Consider the following 25,540-nt stretch of genomic DNA (forward strand, 5'->3'; position numbering starts at 1 on the left):
ATGCCCACACACAGGAAGGATGTCCATCATACAGGAAATGTAAAGGGCCCACTCCCACATGCTGTAGGGATTTATAGTGTGTGGTTGCCATGACAGTGGTAATTGGAAGTAGTACTCATGTGTAATTTTATATATATATATATATATATATATATATATATATATATATATATATATATATATGGCTATCTGGATAAATATATGTACATATATTTCCGCCATATATCCTGGATATGGAGTGTAGCCCTACCCCAACCTCTATAGTCCCAAAGTCGTAGTGCAAGGGGATGTCAGGTATGTATAGCAGGTATATTACTAGGTTATTGCTACTGTCATTAGGATTGTCTTACAGACATGGTGTGTGTGGAATATGACATCTGCTTATAACATGTGTGCCACTGACTACTGACAGACATCCTAATGAAATCATTGTAAAGTACCACCGCTAGCATATATTTCCCCTGTGGAGTGCAGCAGAGATATTGGCCAATATATGTAGAATTTCGGACACAGCCTGTACAGTCCAGAGATATGCACATAATCCCTTAGTGCACAACATGTGTACCAGGCCTGACAATATGGATGTAGACAGCCATGCAGATGGGTAGAACACATAACGACTGATATACATTTGCCACGATAGGTTTTGGATTCACACACTCCTATCTGGCCTGACACATAATGACTTCTGGTACAGGGGTGCCATGGACACATACTACCTACTAGATATTGACATACATCTGTACAGCATCCCACTGCTCTGTCTGACATACATGACATTTGAGGGAGGCCCGGCAGCAGTACATCTGGCAAGTATCTGCACATGACATCTCACTGGGTAAGTACACTAAGCTGCTAGGCATGCAACAATGCACTGTGCAGGCTACAGGCAGACTGGCTCAACACTGGCCTACATCTCGTATGGGGGAATGCACTTGTACCTGCATATATAGCAGGCTCAACGACCATGTCACAGCACAGGGTGAGATACACCTGTGTGACAGTGCATAACCACAACCAATGTGAACACAGCCACATATGGTAAGCTAGCATAATATTACAGTATATGGACTATGTGTTCCACACCATCCTCATATGTGCTACTCACAGAATGACCCTACATATACTGGGCTGCTACATGGTTTGGTCTGATGGCTGTATGTGGTATGGGACATGTGTGTGTATGACCCTACAAACATGTACGGCAAAACGGTACCATACAGTGGGGCAGCATGTAACATCAGATAGAAGGGGAGCTAGAACAATGACATCTACCACAGTCTGTACACAGGCTAAAGTACATATTAATAATACACACACTGCTGACATTCACCATCACTACACAAACCTCAGTACTGTACAATCATCCACAGAATGCCCAGGTTATATCATGAAATATAACCCCTACTGTACATGACATATGTAGCAATCTGAAATATCACTGGCTTGTTATCAGATATGATTACACTATTTATGGTGTAGAGCACATTTGCACCACTTCATGCACGACATATGTACAAAGGTTGACTGTGGTGTGTCTGACAGCACATACATAGGGCCAGTATAGACATGCTGCTGTGATAATCTCACAAATTTACCACTGAATTGGGATATGTTTCAACATATGTCCTTTGAGGGATATGAAGTCAGTAACTGTCACGGCCTTCACCATCTACAGACTGCAATCCTCACACTACCTTCTGCATTCCACAGATAGATGCACCGTGGCTAACACATGAAACTGAATGCACAACACTGCCCAGTCTGCAGATGACCCTGCAGATGGGGATCCCTCATATACATGGAACTGACATGGCAGGTATTGCGACATGTACAACAGCCATATCCAGACAAACACTGTTAAACCAACATTACTCCACATGCGGTATAGCAGCACGTACAGTCTGTAGTCAGGTCAGGCACATCCCCCTCCTGTTTGTTGCCCTCTTTCCACAGTGTAAGTTGTTAAAGGTAAATCCCCAATCCATCTGAGATGCTGTTTGCCAAACAACAGATCTAGTTCCTGCTCACAGTGACTGAAAAGGGCCAACACCACCATGATGTTCCTAGGTATTGGAGTGTGTTTCCATGCAATTGGCTATGGGAATGTTACCACAGCTGTTCCACATGCAATCAGCTAAAGGAGGGCTTAGCTGATCATGAGCATCACTTAAAATACACATGCTGCTGCCTAAGCAAAGCAAGTGTGGGTCTCCACATCCACCAGAGAGGGAATGGGGGAGGCAGACAGGCAAATACATGTCAGGGAGGCGTGGGAGAGTAAAACTGAAGCATATTTGTGTCACACACCTACCAGCACAGGGTATCAAACCCCCAACAACTATGTAGTGTTATCACAGTTTGATGCAGTTACTGGATGTGCCACATGGGTTAAGTGCTGTGGAGCACTCAGAACATATATGTGATGGTGAGTGACATCTGCAACAGGGCTATGGTAGATATATGGTAGGTGACGAACACATGCCTGTCTGCATGAACAGGTGCCAGAGTCAACACAGGCACACTCACACAGGGATGCACACACATTGACACACTTGGCAGGGTCAGGAGTACAACTCATCACTACTGGGATTGCCATAACACATCGATGTGCAGGTATCACATGCACCACATGGGTCATACTAAGGTCGTATGGCCAAAGAATATGATGAGGTGTCAGACAGACAGCATGCTTCAGTATGCCCTGGGGGTTATAGTGAGTGTGGATGTGGTCATACGCACCATACAACACACACACGAACACACACAGGGTGGCAGTTCTGACATGAGTGGATGCATATCTGCACGGGTGTGTGGTGGTCAACTGTGCCAGCAGGCTGTACAAGGGTAGGTGATGGGTATAGCTTGGCATCAGACCACATGACAATGGCCTGCATTGTGTCTCAGGCTTGTAGTTTCTGCATTTGCCCACAAAGGTGGGTATTGCCTCCCCCATCCAGTCACCTGGGGGACTATTGTGTGTGGCCAATGCTGTGCATCACTTGCCATTTATATGTTCTTTACTCCATGACATGGATGGTGTCTGGGATGTTCACACCTCCCACATGCATGTACAGAGACATGTGAAACTGTACCTGGGGTGTCTGGCCCATGTTTTGATCACAGATTATCATCAGATGTGCCAGTCTTGCCCACCTGTGGCAGGAACTGGTAATGGGCAGCAGGTTTACCCTGCACCTACATTGATAGCATGCTAACAGCATTCCCTAATGTCAGTGTCATCTGTACATACAGGGCATGTTGTCAGGCATGGTATGTCCATTGGGAGTCACATGTGAAGGCACCACAGGTGGTGCAGGTGTCCATTTGGGAACATGGTGGAGGCACACTGTCTGCATGTACGAGCATATTGGACAGATAGGCAGGGTAACATGCCCCCTGTAGCCCACTGCTATCACTGCATAATTACTAAAAGTGGCCAATATGCAGTGTACTACCCACATATTGGCTGTTGTCTAGGCATGTGTGTGCGTATGACACATGGGTTGTGTGTGTGCTCTGGGTAATTGTGGGGTTGCTAACTGTGATTGGCTGGCCTTGATGTCACATGTCTGGATATGGCTTTGCACCCCAGCTTCTCAGCTAATTTACATCTGTTATCCCTGTATGGTTAACACTGTGATATATAGTAGGGCCACCATAAAAGAAATGAGCAAAACCCCCTCCACATTGCCCAGAGGTGTCACACACTCACACCCACTGCTACACAGGTTACAAGTTACAAACACACACACACACACACACACACACACACACACACACACACACACACACACACACACACACACACACACACATCTGTCATGTCTGGGAGTAGAACAGGCTGCAGGCAGACTGGCTCAACACTGGCCTACATCTCGTATGGGGGAATGCACTTTTACCTGCATATATAGCAGGCTCAATGACCATGTCACAGCACAGGGTGAGATACACCTGTGTGACAGTGCATAACCACAACCAATGTGAACACAGCCACATATGGTAAGCTAGCATAATATTACAGTATATGGACTATCTGTTCCACACCATCCTCATATGTGCCACTCACAGAATGACCCTACATATACTGGGCTGCTACATGGTTTGGTCTGATGGCTGTATGTGGTATGGGACATGTGTGTGTATGGCCCTACAAACATGTATGGCAAAACGGTACCATACAGTGGGGCAGCATGTAACATCAGATAGAAGGGGAGCTAGAACAATGACATCTACCACAGTCTGTACACAGGCTAAAGTACATATTAATAATACACACACTGCTGACATTCACCATCACTACACAGACATCAGTATTGTACAATCATCCACAGAATGCCAAGGTTATATCACGAAATATAACCCCTACTGTACATGACATGTGTAGCAATCTGAAATATCACTGGCTTGTTATCAGATATGATGACACTATTTATGGTGTAGAGCACATTTGCACCACTTCATGCACGACATATGTACAAAGGTTGACTGTGGTGTGTCTGACAGCACATACACAGGGCCAGTATAGACATGCTGCTGTGATAATCTCATAAATTTACCATTGAATTGGGATTTGTTGCAACATATGTCCTATGAGGGATATGAAGTCAGTAACTGTCACGGCCTTCACCATCTACAGACTGCAATCCTCACACTACCTTCTGCATTCCACAGATAGATGCACCGTGGCTAACACATGAAGCTGAACGCGCAACACTGCTCAGTCTGCAGATGACCCTGCAGATGGGGATCCCTCGTATACATGGAACTGACATGGCAGGTATTGTGACATATACGACAGCCATATCCAGACAAACATTGTTAAACCAACATTACTCCACATGCGGTATAGCAGCACTTACAGTCTGTAGTCAGGTCAGGCACATCCCCCTCCTGTTTGTTGCCCTCTTTCCACAGTGTAAGGTGTTAAAGGTAAATCCCCAATCCATCTGAGATGCTGTTAGCCAAACAATAGATCTAGTTCCTACTCACAGTGACTGAAAAGGGCCAACACCACCATGATGTTCCAAGGTATTGGAGTGTGTTTCCATGCAATTGGCTATGGGAATGTTACCACAGCTGTTCCACATGCAATCAGCTAAGGGAGGGCTTAGCTGATCATGAGCATCACTTAAAATACACATGCTGCTGCCTAAGCAAAGCAAGTGTGGGTCTCCACATCCACCAGACAGGGAATGGGGAGGCAGACAGGCAAATACATGTCAGGGAGGGGTGGGAGAGTAAAACTGAAGCATGTTTGTGTCACACACCTACCAGCACAGGGTATAATACCCCCAACAACTATGTGGTGTTATCACAGTTTGATGCAGTTACTGGATGTGCCACATGGGTTAAGTGCTGTGGAGCACTCAGAACATATATGTGATGGTGAGTGACATCTGCAACAGGGCTACGGTAGATATATGGTAGGTGACGAACACATGCCTGTCTGCATGAACAGGTGCCAGCGTCAACACAGGCACACTCACACAGGGACACACACACATTGACACACTTGGCAGGGCCAGGAGTGCAACTCATCCCTAGTGGGATTGCCATAACACATCTATGTGCAGGTATCACATGCACCACACGGGTCATACTAAGGTCATATGGCCAAAGAATATGATGAGGTGTCAGACAGACAGCATGCTTCAGTATGCCCTGGGGGTTGTAGTGAGTGTGGATGTGGTCATACGCACCATACAACACAGACACGAACACACACAGGGTGGCAGTTCTGACATGAGTGGATGCATATCTGCACGGGTGTGTGGTGGTCAACTGTGCCAGCAGACTGTACAAGGGTAGGTGATGGGTATAGCTTGGCATCAGGCCACATGACAATGGCCTGCATTGTGTCTCAGGCTTGTAGTTTCTGCATTTGCCCACAAAGGTGGGTATTGCATCCCCCATCCAGTCACCTGGGTGACTATTGTGTGTGGCCAATGCTGTGCATCACTTGCCATTTATATGTTCTTTACTCCATGACATGGATGGTGTCTGGGATGTGCACACCTCCCACATGCATGTACAGTGACATGTGAAACTGTACCTGGGGTGTCTGGCCCATGTTTTGATCACAGATTATCATCAGATGTGCCAGTCTTGCCCACCTGTGGCAGGAACTGGTAATGGGAAGCAGGTTTACCCTGCACCTACATTGATAGCATGCTAACAGCATTCCCTAATGTCAGTGTAATCTGTACATACAGGGCATGTTGTCAGGCATGGTATGTCCATTGGGAGTCACATGTAAAGGCACCACAGGTGGTGCACGTGTCCATTTGGGAACATGATGGAGGCACACTGTCTGCATACGAGCATATTGGACAGATGGGCAGGGTAACATGCCCCCTGTAGCCCACTGCTATCACTGCATAATTACTAAAAGTGGCCAATATGCAGTGTACCACCCACATATTGGCTGTTGCCTAGGCATGTGTGTGCGTATGACAAATGGGTTGTGTGTGTGCTCTGGGTAATAGTGGGGTTGCTAACTGTGATTGGCTGGCCTTGTTGTCACATGTCTGGATATGGCTTTGCACCCCAGCTTCTCAGCTAATTTACATCTGTTATCCCTGTATGGTTAACATTGTGATATATATATATAGGGCCACCATAAAAGAAATGAGCAAAACCCCCTCCACATTGCCCACAGGTGTCACACACTGACACCCACTGCTACACAGGTTACAAGTTACAAACACACACACACACACACACACACACACACACACACACACACACACACACACACACACACACACACATCTGTCATGTCTGGGAGTAGAACAGGCTACAGGCAGACTGGCTCAACACTGGCCTACATCTCGTATGGGGGAATGCACTTGTACCTGCATATATAGCAGGCTCAATGACCATGTCACAGCACAGGGTGAGATACACCTGTGTGACAGTGCATAACCACAACCAATGTGAACACAGCCACATATGGTAAGCTGGCATAATATTACAGTATATGGACTATCTGTTCCACACCATCCTCATATGTGCCACTCACAGAATGACCCTACATATACTGGGCTGCTACATGGTTTGGTCTGTTGGCTGTATGTGGTATGGGACATGTGTGTGTATGGCCCTACAAACATGTATGGCAAAACTGTACCATACAGTGGGGCAGCATGTAACATCAGATAGAAGGGGAGCTAGAACAATGACATCTACCACAGTCTGTACACAGGCTAAAGTACATATTAATAATACACACACTGCTAACATTCACCATCACTACACAGACATCAGTACTGTACAATCATCCACAGAATGCCAAGGTTATATCACGAAATATAACCCCTACTGTACATGACATGTGTAGCAATCTGAAATACCACTGGCTTGTTATCAGATATGATGACACTATTTATGGTGTACAGCACATTTGCACCACTTCATGCACGACATATGTACAAAGGTTGACTGTGGTGTGTCTGACAGCACATACACAGGACGAGTATACACATGCTGCTGTGATAATCTCATAAATTTACCATTGAATTGGGATTTGTTGTAACATATGTCCTATGAGGGATATGAAGTCAGTAACTGTCATGGCCTTCACCATCTACAGACTGCAATCCTCACACTACCTTCTGCATTCCACAGATAGATGCAGTGTGGCTAACACATGAAGCTGAATGCACAACACTGCTCAGTCTGCAGATGACCCTGCAGATGGGGATCCCTCGTATACATGGAACTGACATGGCAGGTATTGCGACATGTACGACAGCCATATCCAGACAAACATTGTTAAACCAACATTACTCCACATGCGGTATAGCAGCACTTACAGTCTGTAGTCAGGTCAGGCACATCCCCCTCCTGTTTGTTGCCCTCTTTCCACAGTGTAAGTTGTTAAAGGTAAATCCCCAATCCATCTGAGATGCTGTTTGCCAAACAACAGATCTAGTTCCTGCTCACAGTGACTGAAAAGGGCCAACACCACCATGATGTTCCTAGGTATTGGAGTGTGTTTCCATGCAATTGGCTATGGGAATGTTACCACAGCTGTTCCACATGCAATCAGCTAAGGGAGGGCTTAGCTGATCATGAGCATCACTTAAAATACACATGCTGCTGCCTAAGCAAAGCAAGTGTGGGTCTCCACATCCACCAGACAGGGAATGGGGGAAGCAGACAGGCAAATACATGTCAGGGAGGTGTGGGAGAGTAAAACTGAAGCATGTTTGTCACACACCTACCAGCACAGGGTATCAAACCCCCAACAACTATGTAGTGTTATCACAGTTCGATGCAGTTACTGGATGTGCCACATGGGTTAAGTGCTGTGGAGCACTCAGAACATACATGTGATAGTGAGTGACATCTGCAACAGGGCTACGGTAGATATATGGTAGGTGACGAACACATGCCTGTCTGCATGAACAGGTGCCAGCGTCAACACAGGCACACTCACACAGGGACGCACACACATTGACACACTTGGCAGGGCCAGGAGTGCAACTCATCACTAGTGGGATTGCCATAACACATCGATGTGCAGGTATCACATGCACCACACGGGTCATATGGAGGTCATATGGGCAAAGAATATGATGAGGTGTCAGACAGACAGCATGCTTCAGTATGCCCTGGGGGTTGTAGTGAGTGTGGATGTGGTCATACGCACCATACGACACACACACGAACACACACAGGGTGGCAGTTCTGACATGAGTGGATGCATATCTGCACGGGTGTGTGGTGGTCAACTGTGCCAGCAGGCTGTACAAGGGTAGGCGATGGGTATAGCTTGGCATCAGGCCACATGACAATGGCCTGCATTGTGTCTCAGGCTTGTAGTTTCTGCATTTGCCCACACAGGTGGGTACTGCATCCCCCATCCAGTCACCTGGGTGACTATTGTGTGTGGCCAATGCTGTGCATCACTTGCCATTTATATGTTCTTTACTCCATGACATGGATGGTGTCTGGGATGTGCACCCCTCCCACATGCATGTACAGTGACATGTGAAACTGTACCTGGGGTGTCTGGCCCATGTTTTGTTCACAGATTATCATAAGATGTGCCAGTCTTGCCCACCTGTGGCAGGAACTGGTAATGGGCAGCAGGTTTACCCTGCACCTACATTGATAGCATGCTAACAGCATTCCCTAATGTCAGTGTCATCTGTACATACAGGGCATGTTATCAGGCATGGTATGTCCATTGTGAGTCACATTTGAAGGCACCACAGTTGGTGCAGGTGTCCATTTGGGAACATGGTGGAGGCACACTGTCTGCATGTACGGGCATATTGGACAGATGGGCAGGGTGACATGCCCCCTATAGCCCACTGCTATTACTGCATAATTACTATCAGTGGCCAATATGCAGTGTACTACCCACATATTGGCTGTTGCCTAGGCATGTGTGTGCGTATGACACATGGGTTGTGTGTGTGCTCTGCGTAATAGTGGGGTTGCTAACTGTGATTGGCTGGCCTTGATGTCACATGTCTGGATATGGCTTTGCACCCCAGCTTCTCAGCTAATTTACATCTGTTATCCCTGTATGGTTGACATTGTGATATATAGTAGGGCCACCATAAAAGAAATGAGCAAAACCCCCTCCACATTGCCCACAGGTGTCACACACTCACACCCACTGCTACACAGGTTACGAGTTAGAAACACGTGCACACAAACACACACACACACCTGTCATGTCTGGGAGTAGAACCCCTACCTAACTAGTTTATTATACTACAGCACTACACAGTTATAGTACGCGCCACAGACATTGCTGGAGTCCTTCTTCCCCAAAGGTGTATTTCACAATGAATGACATCAGCAGGATTACCAAAGTAGGGCATTTCAACTGTACTGCAAGTGACTAGCCTAAAATGCATTGCTCCCTACACAGACAGTGAGACACACACTAAACATCCAAACCTGACATGTATGGGTATAGAACCCCTGACAAAGGCCTATATCATACTACAACACGGAGCAGTTATAGGTCGCACCACAGGGATTACTAAAGAACGTTTTTCCCAAAGTTGTATTTCACAATGAATGACAGCAGGATTACCAAAGTAGGGCATTTGAAATGTACTGAGTGTGACTAGCCTATAATGCATTGCTCCATATGCAGACAAAACATCCAGAACTGCCATGGGTGGAGATGGAACCCTACCACAGTTCTAAATCTCACTACAGCAGTACGCAGTTATAGGACGTGCTACAGAGATATTACTGAACTACAACCTTCCCAGAGGTGTATTTCTAGGTGGGTGACATCGGCAGCCTTGCCAAAGTTGAGTATTTGAATTCTAAGGAGTGTGAGTACCCTAAAAAGCATTGTTTTCTACTCAGTCAGACACACAGATTCACACACACATGCACACACACACACAGTTGCCAAGTCTGAGGTTGGAACATCTACCTAACTACATTATCACACTACAGCAGTACACAGTTACAGGACATGCTAAGGAGATTACTGGGCTACATTCTTCCCAGAGGTGTATGTCTAGGTGGGTGACATCAGCAGTCTTGCCAAAGTTGACTATATGAATTGTACGGAGTGTGAGTAGCCTAAAATCATTGCTCTTTATTCAGTCAGACACACACACATTTGCCAAGTCTGGGGTTAGAACACCTACCTAACTACTTTATCACACTACAGCAGTATGCAGTTATAGGATGCACTACTGAGATTGCTGGGTTATTATTTTCCCAGAGATGTATTTCTAGGTGAGTGACATCAGCAGCCTTGCCAAAGTTGAGTACATGAATTGTACGGAGTGTGAGTAACATAAAAAGCATTGCTCTTTACACACACACACACACACACACACACACACACACACACACACACACACACACAAACAAACACACACAAACAAACACACACATGACAGGTTTGGGGTTAGAACACCTACCTAACTACTTTATTACACTACAGCAGTATGCAGTTACAGGATGAGCTACATAGATTACTGGGCTATGAGTTTCCCAGAGGTGTATTTCTAGGTGAGTGGCATCAGCAGCCTTGCCAACGTTGAGTATATGAATTGTACGGAGTGTAAGTAGCCTAAAAAGCATTGCTCTCTACACAGTCAGAGACATACAGACACGCACACAAACACACACTCACACAGTTGCCAAGTCTGGGGTTAGAATTACTACCTATCTAGTTTATCACTACAGCAGCACACAGTTATGGGATGCACCATGGAGATTACTGAGCTACAGCTCTCACAAAGGTGTATTTCGCATTGGATGACCTCAGCAGGCTTGTCATAATACTGCTATGGGGAGGGCGGTGTATGCATGGGCCATAACCCATTCATGTGGGGGTTGACAAGCCACATGTGGCACACACGGGGTCATATGTCACAGGTACGTGTATACAGCTACAAGATGACTACTTCCTTGTACAGTCATGTTGCACAGCTGGCACGAGCAACTGCCAGATATGTCTGGTCCACTGGTGTTTGCAGACATGGCCTTCATGTGTTTGTGTGTAAGCATGCCCAGTATGGCCATCTGGATTGCATGTGTGGATCAAGTCCAGGTAGTTTGTACTGCAGTGCTGACCTTTGTGTTGTACACCGACAGGTAGCATGCTGTGTCTGCAGTGTATCCATCGGTCATTTGGCATTGACTGTTGCTACATTTCTGCAGAGCGGGGGGGGGGGCACACCTGACTGTTTCTACATTTCTACACAGGAGTGGATGGGCACACCTGACTGTTACCATAAGTGTACGTAGGATGGGGTGGCACGCCTGACACTTTTACACATTTGCTAGGACTGTACTTGTATGTCAGGTACTCCATTTCAGTGTGTAGTTTTACCTATCGTGCTGGCTAGAGGCATACCAGTGTACTACAGATCTTAGCTTTAACTACCTACATATTAGTTTCTGACTTCCTAGTCTTCACATCTTACATCCAACTGCCTGGCCTGCTGTAGTCTGTCTGTGTAGGCTGGGGGAGGGGTGTTACACATAGGGCTCATTCAGAGGCCATAGTACAGCATTTGTTTGTGTTTGTCTACACCTATCTTGCTGGCTGTAACTGTTGTTGGGTATGTGACTCCCCCAACTGGCATGTGTGAGTCACTTACCTTGTGGGTGTCCCAGTAATGAGGGTGGTGCTGCAGGGCTGCTTACGCTGGATGCACATAGTACAATCCCTATACATGGTTGAGCACAGGTAGTGCCATGTTTGGCATTCCTTTTACTGTATGTGCGAGTCAGAGAGAGGTGTCATTCCCTGGGTCCCTACTGTGTTAGTGCATGTGCTATGCATTGCCTCTTTGCCAAGGCCAGGGCATTACTGGACACGCCTCCTTCTGCCTACTGGGGCAGGCTCAGGTTGTTCCTCCTCCAAGTCACTCTGTGCCTGTGCAGGTCTTGGCAATGGTGGGGGGCTGTGTGGCCCTGCCCCATGCTGCAGCTGTTTCCACAGGATCATATTGTGTAACATGGCACATGCAAGGGCAATTTGGGTACATGTAGTTGGTGAGTACTGCAAGGCTCCACCAGATGTGTCCAGGCACCGAAACCATGACTTCAGCATCCCAAACACATGATCTATTATGATTCATGTTTATACTTGTGCCTCATTATGGAGTTCTTGCTCGGGTGTGTGTGCATTTCTAAATGGTGTCATCAGCCATGGCTCCAGTGCATATCCAGCATCCCCCACTAGGTGACCGTGTGGGATGTCCCCATTGGCAAATCTCTGGTACAGCTGCCAGATGTGAGAATCATGGTAGCTTCCAGGGCAGCCAGCACACACATTCATTATTATGCCCTGGGCATTGCACACGACCTGGCAGTTGATGGTGGGGAAGCCCTTGCGGTTGATGTAGACCCTACCCCGCTCTCCGGGTGGTGCTTTGATGCATATGTGAGGGCAGTCTATTGCACCCACTGCCTCAGGGTATTCTGCTATTTGGTGGAAGAGACGCATATTGCTGGCCAATGCCTCACGGGTGATGGGGAAATATATGTGCTCACCGACACGTGCTGACATGGCATCCAGAAACTGGTGGAGTACCCTGGATGCTGATGCCTGTGATATCCCCATCATATCCCCAGTTGGCCTTTGGAAGGTACCTGTAGCTAGTATTCTTAGGCCTACACATACCTTGGTATCCACTAAGATGGGTTCCCCTCTGTTATTTCTGTGTGTGAGCCGTGGCCGGCACAGCTCAACAATTTGCTGTAGGAGGTCCCTGTCCACCCTATAATGCTCCACTATCTCCAGCTCATGTAGCCCTTGGTAGGTTACCCTGGGTCTGTACACTCTTCTCCATCCACTCACTGTGGGTTGCTCAGCAGCATTCATATCCTCACCACCCTCAGCCACTTACACATGCTGGTTTATGATAGCAAAAGCAGCCCCTAACATTTTTTCTCTTGTTTTCGTTTGTAAAATTTCCCTGTTTGTATACACCGGTGGTGCAGAGTTTTTGGGAAAAACAAGGGGGAAAGGTGTTTGCATAGTTTATAGTGGTGTGCTGGGCTGGGCTGGGCTGGTCTGCTGCCTGTGTGATTGACTGATTCTGATACATTTCACCTGTCAGCTAAGCTAGTTCTCCTTGGTTACCTTCCTACTGCTGTTTTCCCCTCCCATTGCCTTCCTGTTTAAGCCTGTGTGTGCGCAGCACAAACGGAGTGCTCAAATGTGCACAGAGCTGCTATTTCCTGGTTTTTCTTTTTTCTTCCTTTAAAACCTGGTGTGCGGCACGCACACCCACTTACACTTTGTAAAGAGTGCTTCGCGGAGGCTTTTAGTAATAATCTGCTCAAGCAACAGAGACCTCCAAAGCAGAAATGCAAGCAACCACCACCCCCCAACACAACCCAAATGACACACAGCCCGCAGACTCAGTGTTTCACTCAACCACAGCCAGTAAGGCAAATCAATGTATCCAACACACTAGTCATAGGTGACTCTATAGTCAGGCACACTGATGTCCCACTCACCAGGCTAAACAAGGAGAAGGTTACTGTCAGCTGCCTGTTGGGGGCCAGGATCTGCCACATAACCCATGCACTCAGGTCACTCCACAACAAGTACAAATATGACTCTGTCATTGTCCATATTGGTGTGAACGACCTGAGACGTACCTCCCTGGACTACATGAAAAGAGACATGGAAGAGCTCTCTGATCTTGTAGGCCAGGCAGGTATGACCCTAGCATGAGTAGCATTCTGCCATCACCCAGAATGATGTCGCAGTACAAGGACAAATGATTGACTTCAACAATTGGCTAAGCTTCTGGTGCCATTCTAAAGGGATCCAGTATCTGTCTGCCTGGGATGACATGGTTGACAGACCATGATGCTTTGCCAGAGATGGCCTGCACCTGTCACCGTGGGATTCCAGATACTGGCTAAGGTTTTTGCTGCCCCTATAGTGCCTTTTTTAGGCAAGGTTCAAATGACAAATTCACCAACGTAACAGGAACAGGCAAGCAAAAACTGAGGGTGATGCTACTCAATGCTAGTAGTCTAAATCTCAAAATGCACTTCCTCGAGGCACTCCTTAAAATGGAGAACACTGATATCTGTGCAGTGACTGAGACCTGGTTCAAGGCTCCAGACAGCAACCCTGCACTACCAGGCTATCTCATACCACACTTTTCGGCCATGTAACCTGGACCGGAACACCAAAGGCGGAGGTGTGTCCATATTCATTAAGGATATCCACACCCCCAGGCTAGTTGCTCAGCATAATGCAGCCAAGGTTATCCAAGTGCAACTAACTCTGGGCAAAACTGCAATCCAATTTGTAGCTTGCTACGGATCACCCACCATGCCCCAGGATTCCCACTCCTCTTTTCTTGATGTACTGGAAAATATTAGGGTTCAACCAAACACCCTAATCATGGGCGATTTCAACTACCCCATCATTAACTGGGAAAACTACTCATGTACCAACTCCTTTGCTCAACCCTTTCTGGAATTCATAAACTCCAATGCCCTGGATCAACTTATCCACACCCCCACCAGGGGCAGCAATATCTTAGATCTAGTCATTACCAACATGAGTGACCGGTGTTCCAAACCAGAAGCCAACACCTCATTGGTCCGAGCTGACCATAATATAATTACCCTAGATATCCACATCCTGTCCCCACCCCCCATTAAGGAAACCATGGTAAAAAATTTCTCCAAAGCCAACTTCATGCTTCTTAAGACAGAAGTGGTGAACTTCATGATACCCATGCAGATGGACAATACAGTTACAACTACTAAATCCTACACAATTGCACTTTATAAGCACTTACATGAGTGCATGGATCATGCTATCGCTAACAGAAACAAGACGCTATCATCCAAAAAAAGGAAGCCAATCTGGTGGTCCCCTGCCATAAACAAGCTGTACAACAGAAGGAAGAAACTGTTGCAAAAGAGAGTAAAATCCCACGAGTGGAGGAGCTCCCTGGTCAGCCTCAGTAAGAAGCTGCGATCCCTGATAAAATCCTCCAAAGCTAGTTATGAAAACAAAATCGCCACTGATTCTAAAGACAACCACAAAGCATTCTATAGCTATGTCAAGAATCTCAATGGCAACCCTCAGATCTGCTCTGAGTTACAGCACAATGGCACAAAATATACAGACCCAACTGATATTGCCAACATCTAGGCAGATAGGTTCAGTGCTAACTTTACCCCCCTCTCACCCTCTAAAGAGCCCATCTCTATACCGGAAGAATGCAAAGTTCCTGTAATCACGGCTGCACAGGTAAAAACCACACTCTCTAAAGCCAAGAACACAGCATCCATGGGACCAGACAACATCCCAGGCTGCGTTCTACATGAACTACAGAATGAACTGGCACCCCACCTAAGTACCATGTTCAATCATAGCCTCACCTCAGGCTTTGTGCCTGCTGAATGGCGCATAGCAACGGTTATCCCACTCTACAAGGGGGGAGCCACCACGGACCCCGGGAACTACCGCCCCATTAGCCTGACAAGCCTGGTCTGCAAGGCCATGGAACGTATCATCATGGAACTTATAAACAAAGACATTGGTAATCTCCAAACTCTGGACCCCACCCAGTTTGGATCTGTAAAAGGCAGATCATGTCTCCTAAACCTGATAGACTTCTTTGAAGCAGTCACCAAAGCCGTAGACAAGGGTAAGGTGGTTCACATAGTCTATCTAGATCTTGCCAAGGCTTTTGACACCATCCCCCACTCTGGAATTATAGATAAATTCACTAAACTAGGTATAAATCCCTATGTCACAAGATGGGTTGCCAACTGGCTCACTGATAGAACCCACACTGTGAAAGTAGCAGACTACAAATCCAACTTCAGACCAGTGACAAGTGGAGTACCACAGGGATCAGTCCTGGGTCCTCTCCTGTTTGGTATCTACTTCTCTGAAGTACAGGCTAACACAGAAGGTCTTTATTAATGAAGTTCGCAGATGACTGCAAACTAGGAGCCATAATCGAAACTCCTAATGATATGGACATCCTACAAAAGGGCCTCACTGAGACAGATGCCTGGTGTCAAAGCCATGGCCTCCAGCTCAATGCCAAAAAGTGCATTGTCATCCCCTTTGGTAAAAACTCTGTACCCATGAACTACAACATAGGTGGTAGTATACTTAAAACCAAAAGTGTGATAAGAGACCTTGGGACACAGGTGGACAGTAGTCTCTCCTTTGATAATCACATCGCCACAGTAGTCAGGAAATCCTTCTAAGTGGCACACCACATCACAAAAGGTTTCTCATCCAGAAAAAAAAAGGTCATTGTTCCCCTCTACTCATCACTCATTAGACCCATTATAGAGTACAATGCCCCTTTTGGTATGTACATCACAAGACATCTACAACAACTGGAAAGGCTGCAGAAATACCTCACAAAGAGGATTACTGGCCTCAAACAGATGCCCTTCGTAGACCGTCTCAAAAAAATTCAGCTTTACTCCGTCGCATATCGCCTTCTTGGAGGTGATCTCTGCCTAACATACAAAGCTATGTCAAACCCAGAGTTGTTGGACATGCTCCACTTAAAGAAATCCCAATCCCTTCGAGCTACATGCTCTAGGGACCTAAACCATGTCATCACAATAAACAGAACATGCCGGAGGGATAGATTCCTGTCCCAGAGACTTCCCATACTCTGGAATAAACTAGCTATCTATATCAAACAAAGCTCCTCATTAGCACTCTTCAAGAAAAATCTTGATGATTGGATGGGAAATAGGAAATTCACCCCGGGGATCACCTCTGTGGCTCTGCTCGACAGTGGCACAGGAAAATAATTTTCTTGGGTGGCAAAAGCCAGGGTACCTTTTTGGCTGGGCTTGTATAGGCCCCAGGGCTGATAGCCTAGTACCTACCTATGAACCTATGAACCTAAGCAGGTTTAGACACACCCCTAGCTTAGCTGTGCTAAGCTAGGAGCAATCCCGAGCCACAGGACTCCAATCCACTTACAGTATGCCTAACACCCCCCCATGATGTCACTTATATCCTAGTTTTGCACGCAGTTATTCATACTCTTACACTGATGGGACCTGTCTCACATGCTGGGGAAAACTGGGATTCACAATCCTTCCCCTCATTTTCATAGGATTGCCTGCTAATGCATAGTTACATGTCTTCACACTGAGCCTCCCCCCTTAGCAACCACTACTCACTGGCCAGGTTGTCTTCTGCCTGCCATTGACTTGCATGGCAGAATACTGATTTTTGTAAGAATGCTCATTTTACGTTTATTTTCTTATTTTCCCCCCGATCCCATTTGCGTGCTGCTGCACTATGCTTAAACAGCCGAGATCGGTGAAAAAAAAAATTTGTTTTTTTCATTTTTTTTTTTTTATTGTTTGCATTGCCAATGGCCTTATACTTGGCCACTGGCATGCTTACTCAGTGATATGCAGCCTTTATTTGGAGGTGTCATAGCTCCGTTTTTGATTTTGCAGAAATGTACTCTGTTACTAACCGAGTACATTTCTGCAGATAGTGCTAGTCTTGCATGGACTATTGCAAGCTTCTTGGATTGCAAAATCACCTCAATTGCATGGATTTCTCCTGCAAATGGGGTGATTTGCATACCAGGGCTTAGTCCATGGAAGATTAGTGCAGGAGCTCTCGTGCATGCCTCTGCAGGCTGTTCCTGGATCGCACGGCAGACATATTGCCTGCGTGAGCTCCTGCACTAATCTTGTACTCTTTGCAAGCTTTTGAGAATCCAGGGGACTGTGTTTACTGTGACATAAAATGTGATTTAAGATGTAGGTAAGAATACTATCACTACAAAAATTGTTTGTGCTGAAGAGTTTGCCATTTATAGTTCTCTAGTAATCTCTATGTTTTCAGAAATATGAAAATTTGTTTGAAATATGAGACATAATTTGATTCTGTCAAAAGGCTTAGGTTCCGCACATTGGATGTTACAGTGCAAACTTCCTCAGCTCCATTGGAGTGAATGAATTAAAGACAGGCTCACCATCCCACCTTCAGATATTGTATCTAAATAAAATGAAGGTAGTTCTGTGACCGTAGTTCATGTCACCCACTGAATGTCCCAGTCATTCACCTGACGGCCTTATATACATCCAATGAATGTCCCAATCATTCCCTCAATGATCATATACATATATTTATATATAATATATATATAATAAATATAACATATTTTAGGGCTAGGATTAGCTCATAAGAATAACGTAGTCCTGGGGCATTCAACTGAGGGTTCTATATACACCTATAGAATGGCTCAGCTTTTTACCTGAGGACCTTATATACACGTCTCATTCATTCAAATAATGGCCATATATACACCACTGAATGTCCCAGGCATTTACCTGATGGCCCTATACACACCAACTGAATAAACCAATTTCTTATATGCACCCAATGAATGTCCCAGTCATAACCAGATGGTTATTTATATCTATATATGATTATTTTTATATATATATATATATATATATATATATATACATATACCTATATATATATATATATATATATATATACATATACCTATATATATATATATATACAGAGAGAGAGAGAGCGCTTCACTTTATAATCTCGAAATACTGAAATATCAAATTTCAGTATCTCAAGACTATAAAGTCGAAAAATCAAAATACTGAAACCCCAAAACCATGAAATTCAAAACCGCAACATTTAAACACACCCTATACCACACAAACACGGACACACCTTCCTCCCCACACTACAACAAGCAAACAAAACACACACACACACACACACAAAACAAAACACACATACAAACACCTACCCTATGTATAAGCGGGGGGGGGGGACTACTACTTATATATACCAACTCCGAGGTCACATTAAAAATGACACAGACATGAAACCCACCACTACACAATCTACATTCCCCTCGCACAAACACACATCACATACATACAAACACCACCATTCTCAACACTCACACTATTACATACATAACTTAACCTACATCTACAACTTCCCAACACACTAACATACAATAAAATCACTACCCAAAACCCTTAAAATAAAAACACATACCTGAATCTCCAGCTATCCAGTAACACAGTGTACCACCATAACCGCTGATTCAACATTTCCGGATTTGATTATGTGGTCTTTCGCTATTATAGTTTATATTACTATATTACAGTTTATAGAAGGTAATTGAACTGTACAGGCATCATAGGAGGGAAGCAACCATATCAAATGTTGTGCAGATACTGAAATTTTATATTATAATATTTTGAGATTATAAAGTGAATCCATATAACAGAAAAGCAAAAAAGATAAACAATATTCTTTAATAAATAATCCACAAAATGCAGCACAGACTATCTAAACATAAAGAGCATCTGCAGTCTTCCAGTCCATACTATATACAGAGTTTGGCTAAGAGTCCGTTTGTTTTGGAAAGCTACCCTCAAAATCCTATGGAACATCTCGCTGCAGGCATAGCAAGATACTGATGGAAAAGTAAAATCTCTCACAAAAAACAAAAACACTGATAGCAACACACTTTGAAACTGTACCAGCAATGATTTTCTATGGAAAACAGTGATAGGGAAATTCAACATCAGCGAGTACTACTTGACCAGATGAAACCTAGTCCAGTCTGCACTTGAGGTGTGTATGGAAGCAATTAATGGAATTACTTTTTCCTCTCTACACACAAATGAAGACATAATAAAAAAAACTAAAAAAAAAAAAACACTATTGTTAAAACTGCACTTTCTGCAGCTGGAGAAGCAAAAATGTTTGAAAGCAAATATTCCACCACACTGCATATGTTTTCACTGCTCACATATGCACATAACAAGATATCTACAAAAAGGATGAGCATGTAGAAAGCTTCAAACAGTATCCTACTGTGCAACAAGGGTCATGATCCTTACAGTTTTATCATGATGACAGCAAGCTCATTGGACAGTAGCAGTCAATAAGCAAACATTATTGTGAAGGTAATTGAACTGTACAGGCAGCATAGGAGGGAAGCAACCATATCAAATGTTGTGCAGGATATGTGAGAACAAATTTCTGAAATCTTACCAGATTTACTTGGGGGAAGGTTGCATGGTCACTTTTCTGTAGCAAAAGGGAAGTCTTCAAAGGTTAAATTTATAGGAGGGCCTTGTGGGAGAGAGTACAGGCTTGGCTAGTTTGACCTCCTTAAATCAGGCAGGCTGCAGCTGGTTTATTGGTGCTCCAATGGATGAGTGGTCTTAGAGGATTAGTTAGTGGGCAGGCTAAAAGAACCAATGCCTGAGACCCACTAGTGATTGCTTGGTTTTGCAGACCTTAGTGGTGGTTTGCTGTGAACTATATGGAATTCATTGCTCTCTTGGAACAGCCTCTTAATTTTCATGAGACAATTGTACTGGCCTGACTGATTTTCTTTCAAGTCATGCCCTTTATGCACATCAGATGATTTGCTCTGGCCCTTACTGGCCATCATTTATCTTACTGGCTTTAAACAGTGTTTTGTAATAACTGGCCAGATAAATGCACAGCTGCAAATATTACATCCCAGTGTAAGTGTGTGTGTGTGTGTGTGTGTGTGGGTGGGTGGGTGGGTGGGGGGGGGGGGTATTGGTTAATTATGAGCATGTTTATTTCCAACCAAAGGTGATATAAATGGGCCAATGGATAAAAGGCCAAACATCTTTCCCTTGGGGGAAACCGCATGCAAACTAGGGGGTGTGGGAGAGGAATGGTAAGGACAGGTCAACATTATGTAGGCAAAGAAGTTTGATGGGTGGAGAAATCCAGATAGGGAGTTGGGAATTAGAATAGGGTTTATAAGGGAGTAGTAGTTAAGTTCAGGCTCGGTACAGTACAGGAGAGCACAGAAGAAACCCACCCACCTTTGTTTATAAAAGGAAGGAGTGTAGTTCAGGGAGCCTAGGGTCTTGCTGGCAAGTGTCAGAGTCATTAGGCATGAATGTTGCACCCACATAACTCAGAAAAAGAACAGTATTGACAGGCTAAATTTGTAGGGAGCCTTGGTGGGAGGGGAGAGGCTCAGACAACTTGGCCCCTTCAATCAGCAGGATGTGGATAGCTCTGGCAACTTGGAGGCCCAAAGGAGTGGATCCTTGCACACTTTACTATTTGGGGGAGCAGATGAAGGGCAAGGCCGGAGACCCCCTGATGACCGCTTCTTTCTGCAGACACCAGCAGCAGATTGCAGTGATTTCTGTGAAATTCCATGCTTTCTTGGAGCTGCTTCTTTATTTTCAAGAGACAGTTATACTGGCCTGCCTCTTTAAGTACATCTTCAGATTCTCAGTGGCACTGACTGATCGTGGTTTATCTTACTACTTTTAAGTAGCATTTTATTATTACTGACAATAAATATATGGTTCTGGCCCTCTCACTCTGCAAGTGTGTGTGTGTGTGTGTGTGTGTGTGTGTGTTTGTAGTTACTGGAAGATGGTCAAAGTGTCAACTGTCCACCAGACTTTCACAGGGTGAATTTACATGCAAAAGGGGAGGGGGTTGGAGTGGGTAGGAACTGCCTTGGGCAGTTAAGTTGCAGGAAAAAAAGATAATGCATGGGGAAAGTTCAAAAGGTAGCCAGAAGAAAGTGTTACGGCTTTAAATAAAAGAATAGGTAATGTTAAACAGCAGCAGTACACCGTTCTTCATAAAAGCAGGAAGGAGGTCAGCTTAGAATAGCTAGGATCTTTCTGGCCCAGAATGGGGATCACCCTAGAGGGCTGGAAAGGAACTAACATTCTCGAATTGTTACTGTTCATCTGGTATGGTTATGCTTTGCAGGGTTAATGATATCACTGTATCTTCTATCTTGGGTAGTAAACACTGATCTTTCTGTAACATATGTCTTGTGTCTCAGCTGTTCCTATGTTTTTTTTTTTTAATGTCCCTAAATTTGTCTCAGAATTTTGTCCTATCCATCATATTTTTTAAGTAAAGTTGGTAGAATACATTTAGCAATTGCTAATAATCATTAGTAAATAGTGACATATTTATTTTATTTCAAAATATTCCTTAATTGACATATTCATGTTATTGCAACTTTCTACATTAATACTAACATGATTTAAAAGGTGTCCCTAATTTTGGGACTTCCCCCTTATGTTTTGTTTTATTCCTAATTCTGGAAGTAAACAGTTAATGGCGGTTTTCTGTAGGTATCTGAAGTTCCCCATTTAGTTTGTGAGCAGTATTACATGTGTGATGGAATATTTCCTGTCAACAATTTTCAATGCCCTCACCACATAAAGTAAATTTTTTTTATCTTTTATGTGTTTGAGGTTTTGGTGGTACAGCGGTTGCATTGTTGCTTCACAGCAAGAGGTTCTCCCGTTCAATTCTCAGCTAGTGTGCGGGGAGTGCCTTCTGTGTGGAGTCTGCATGTCCACCTTGCGGTTGGGTAGCGTTCAAAAGACATGCGTGCGTAAATGGGCGTGCCTTCATTGAAGGTTGGGCGTCGAGCTGACAGCTCAGCGTTTCGTAAAAATCTACTGCCAATCATTACCAGACCGGAGTTCCGCTGTGGCGACCCCTTACCGAGAAAGCCAAAAAGACAAACAACTTAGGATGAAAATAAATATGTTCGTGACTTATCCATTAGCTAAGGAGATGATTAAACATGGTTGTAGTTACACACACAAATATAGTTAAACATAGTTGTGCTTACACACAAAGGAGTTTGATAGTAGTGGTTGCCACTCATTTGCTATGCATTATGCTAAATAACTGCAAATTACAACAGACTGGTAATCAGTGCCAATAAATAGCGAAGAGGGTAGGTTTTGAAAATAACTGATCTTAGGTTTTGAAAATAATTGATCTTCGGATGTATGCACAGAGAGATCTTGGAGTAAAACTGTCAAACCAACGAAATGACCATCTTCTGTCTTAAGCACCTGCAAAATTCATGCAACTCGAAATGTCAATGGAGTTGTTTGTCTTTCGGCTTTTTCCCTGTAAGGGGTCGCCACAACGGAACTCCGGTCCGCTAATGATTGGCAGTAGATTTTTCGAAACACCGAGCTGTTAGCTCGACGCCCAACCTTCAACGAAGGCACGCCCATTTATGCACGCATGTCTTTTGAACGCTACCCAACCGCGGGGAGGACATGCAGACTCCACACAGAAGGCACTCCCAAGCCAAGCATCGAACAAGAGAATCTCTTGCTGTGAGGTAACAACGCTACCGCCGTACTGCCGTGACCCTTCTGCCAAAAAATCGTAACATAAAGCACTGAATGGGTGTTTGAAGGAATAATCAGCTGGCCTCAGGTATTGCCTGCCACCCCTCTCCAACCTGCATTCCAAGTGACAAAGTGAGTAAGGGTCCACTACCCTCTGCCCAGTCCCTGAAGCTCCCCTTCTTAGATTGCTTTCCATACAGAACTATTGCTGCTGGAGAAGACAAAAATCTGGAGGAAAACTGATAGGAAGAAACAAGAAATTCTGCAATTTGCTGTATTGCACTACATACCTGTCACGCGGAGCCACGTCCCGTTTCCTCGGACGAAGCCCCAGGAGCTCACAAACCAAATGGCACAGAAGTACTTAGCCTCGTCTTCCTTAGTGGCATTGCGGATGGTCAGGAAATAGGTGTTGCTGCCCTTCGAGTCGCCCCGGGAAGGCACGAAACGGTCTCTTTCAATATGGTCACCATGAGTAATACTGAGATCTTTGTTTAAGAAAACGACATACTGCAGCATTTTCCCCGGTTCTACCTGTCGGTACCAACCCATGTGTTTCGTGTTGCTCTCATCATCATGCAGAGGGCAGGACAAAATCACCGTCGCTCCCGGCGCCACCGTTACAGCAGGTGGATTCTGTGTCAACCTGACACCCCAGGTATCTACGGAAAGAATTTGAAAAAATATATATATAGATAGATGTATACACTCCAACTATCATTACTAATTCATGCAGTAAAACGTAAGATAATGATAAAAACAAAGAAGGTATTCGAGCGAGAATTCTAAATAAGTAATAAAGCCGTTACTTAATGTGCTTAATTTGCCTGTCAACTTAATGCAAACCGTAGACAAAGTTATAAAGCAGCGGTTAACACATTTCCACGTAAAATGTAGTAAAACTACTTACATGAAAAGCACGTAATGAACAGGAATCCCAACAAAAAACACATTTTGCATGTAACTGTCTGCACCTTTTAAGTACGTTGCACTGCACGGTCAGGCTGCAGACAGATCTTGTACAGTACAGTTTGCACCAGCTAGCTTTGGGTGGGTCATGAAGCGTCCAGTAAACATCCGAGTGCAACCTCAACGGGAGCGACAGCCCTCCCACCTACACTCGTGGCCACCACAGCTCTCAACTGGCCACATTTTTGCCTCATATTTTGGTCTGTTATAAAATTTGTGGCTTTCTGGTAACTCACTTTTTGTTTTCTTGAGGGGTATGGTTTAAACCGTAATTTGTATTTTGTACTCAAACCTCTTGCTGCCCCCGCCAGGCATCTCTTATCGGAAACGCTAGCCCCCGGCGGTGTAAACCATGGTTCTAGATGATTGTTCATAGGTTCATACTAGGCTATCTGCCCTAGGGCATTTATAAGCCTAACCAGAATGTGTTTGGCTTTCGCCACCCATTTTAAATTTATTTTGTTATGCCCTTTTTCGAGGTCAGTATACTGTGCCTCTGTCTAACAGTGACACAGAAGTGATATCCGGGGTAAACCTACGATCTCCCATCCACTCATCAAGATTCCTCTTGAAGAGAGTCAATGAGGGACTCTGCCTAACCTGGACTGGGATTTTATTCCAGAGTGAAGGGAGCCTCTGGGTTATGAATCTGTCCCTCCAGCATGTCCTATTTATTTCAGTGCTGAGGTTCAAGACGCGCTCGATGGGATTTGGATTTTCTGAGGTGCAGCATGTCCATTAATTCCGGGTTGGACATGGCTTTATACGTCAGGCACAGATCGCCTCTGAACAGGCGGTATGCCACTGAGTAGAGCTGGAGTTTCTTTAACCGGGCAGCATATGGCATCTGTTTGAGCCCTTTGATCCTCTTGGTGAGGTACTTTTGGGGTCTTTCCACTTGCTGCAG

The 25,540-nt window shown here is 44.9% G+C and overlaps 1 protein-coding gene across 1 annotated transcript in view; it reads right to left on the reverse strand.

Moving 5' to 3' along the window:
- The window catches only part of LOC122790885 (immunoglobulin lambda-1 light chain-like), a 1,657,182-nt gene extending 1,632,495 nt beyond the window's left edge, over positions 1–24,687 (reverse strand). Inside the window, exons 1-2 of the mRNA XM_044058554.1 lie at positions 24,575–24,687; positions 23,955–24,326 (exon numbers count right to left, since the gene is read on the reverse strand). Coding sequence (XP_043914489.1) covers positions 23,955–24,326; positions 24,575–24,617 — 415 coding nt within the window. The 5' untranslated portion in view covers positions 24,618–24,687. The remainder of the gene's footprint in view (positions 1–23,954; positions 24,327–24,574) is intronic.
- Positions 24,688–25,540: the final 853 nt, after the last annotated feature.

This window comes from Protopterus annectens, chromosome 16.part0 (assembly GCF_019279795.1).
Source record: "Protopterus annectens isolate FY-2018-M chromosome 16.part0, PAN1.0, whole genome shotgun sequence".
In the NCBI taxonomy this organism is placed as follows: domain Eukaryota; kingdom Metazoa; phylum Chordata; order Ceratodontiformes; family Protopteridae; genus Protopterus; species Protopterus annectens.